Source organism: Propithecus coquereli, unplaced genomic scaffold, assembly GCF_000956105.1.
Source record: "Propithecus coquereli isolate 6110/MARCELLA unplaced genomic scaffold, Pcoq_1.0 Scaffold738, whole genome shotgun sequence".
Taxonomy (NCBI): Eukaryota; Metazoa; Chordata; class Mammalia; order Primates; family Indriidae; genus Propithecus; species Propithecus coquereli.
Genome location: NW_012153485.1, coordinates 298,579 through 300,306, shown reverse-complemented (window position 1 = coordinate 300,306; position 1,728 = coordinate 298,579). Strand labels below are relative to the sequence as shown.

General features: G+C 36.3%; 1 protein-coding gene across 1 annotated transcript in view; it reads right to left on the bottom strand.

Moving 5' to 3' along the window:
- CDC16 (cell division cycle 16) overlaps positions 1-1,728 on the bottom strand; it is a 32,478-nt gene that overhangs the window by 28,227 nt on the left and 2,523 nt on the right. Inside the window, exons 2-3 of the mRNA XM_012661827.1 lie at positions 170-224; positions 3-73 (exon numbers count right to left, since the gene is read on the bottom strand). Of these exons, the coding sequence (XP_012517281.1) occupies positions 3-73; positions 170-224 (126 nt within the window). The remainder of the gene's footprint in view (positions 1-2; positions 74-169; positions 225-1,728) is intronic.

The window sequence follows — 1,728 nt, the reverse complement described above, 5'->3', positions numbered from 1 at the left end:
GCATGGGCTGCTCTATGGTACTGAGCTGTCAGGTAGAGGCACTGAGCCAACCAATACACATCCTGGGGCTCCTCTGGAGGGAAAATTACATAGATGGTCAGAGGCATAAGTTGAAATAGAAAAATTTCTAAAGATTAATCAGAAAAAAAATCAGCATTTTGTCACTTACCATGAGAGAGTGAAGCTACTTTATCTGCCCAAAATAGAGCACTTTGATACTGTTGCTATACAAAAAAAAAAAAGTGGTTAATTGCTCTCTTATTTCAATAATTTTAAACAAACGTCTGATATAATTACAATGCTAGATAATAAATCGATGTCTCAATACGATAATTGTTTACGTGTAATATCAAGCATCTATCTTATATCTCAGCTAGGGTGAATTTTGGTTTAATGGTACAATAAAAATACTATTATAAGATCTTCGTATATAACATTCATGAAGGTAGTTTTTAAAACACTCATATACTGCAAAAATGTATCAGCAAGTATCCAAAACAGTAGCTAATTCAAATGATTTATTTTGCAATTTATAGACACTTTCAGTGAACTGTTAATGAATCCCAAAGTGTAATTTAGTAGATAAAACACTCTACTCAAACACCTCATATAATACAGGTGTAATTTTAAAAACACTCAAATTTAAAAAACACACACATACGTATATTAACTAAGCTTCACTACCCATGGGGAAAAACTCACCTCCTCCAGCCAATCCACACAAAAATCAAGCAGATGACAATGGAAAGCCACTCACAAGTTTTACCATGGCTAGCTGTAGTCCCTGTTCTAGTTCTCAGTCTTTCCACAATCTCTGCCTCAGTTCCTCCGAATGGAAACCAGGAACACTACTGCCAGGGGCAGGAGGAATGCTTACAGGATGGTTACAAATTGGCTTGATACAGGCTCCTGGAGGGTGGAAACCAGGCCTGTCACATTCCTCACTACATCCCAGTGCCAGAGAAAAAATGATCAGAAAACATTTAATTCAGCTGACTTACAGGACACAAAAATACAGCGCTCCAAGGTACTGCAAATATTCGGCCACATCATTTAGCATCTAACTCAGAATACTTTGCGTTAAACATGGCTTTTCCCTCCCTTCTGCCTTTCCAACTTCCTGGGAGAGCAAGGATTTTAATATAAACTAAACGACACCATGGATGAAACCGCCGCTGATCGTAGAAGTCACTTCTTTTCTTTAAACGCTCTTTGCTATTCACTCAAGGGTAGTGCAGGAGATGCAGATGTAGTTAATAAAGGGCCTGCTGGTGCTCTTTCGCAGCGTACTGCATAGAAATCAGAAATACCGCGCATCACCCACAACTTCCAACACTAAACAAACACACACTCCACATTTTTAAAGGGTAATAAATATTTTATCCATTAATTAAATTGAATCAATATTTTACAGCAAACAATACTAAAAAAAAGAACATTTCCTTATGAAATACTTTACTAACCTGCCAAGCTCCATCACCAAAATCCTCACACATAGATGAGCGATGCATAACATTCACACAATCAAACTTTCACCAAAAAAATGAAACTGAGAGCATACTTACATGGCATCTAGCTGCAAGGTAACGACACGCTTCATATAACTAGAAAGAAAATTAATGTATTTTAAAAGTGGCCAAAATAATATTGATCTTCACTTTAAAAGAAAACTGCAATGGAGTTATTGTCATAATTTCTCCTTTTACTCTTGCAGTTAAAAAAAAAAAA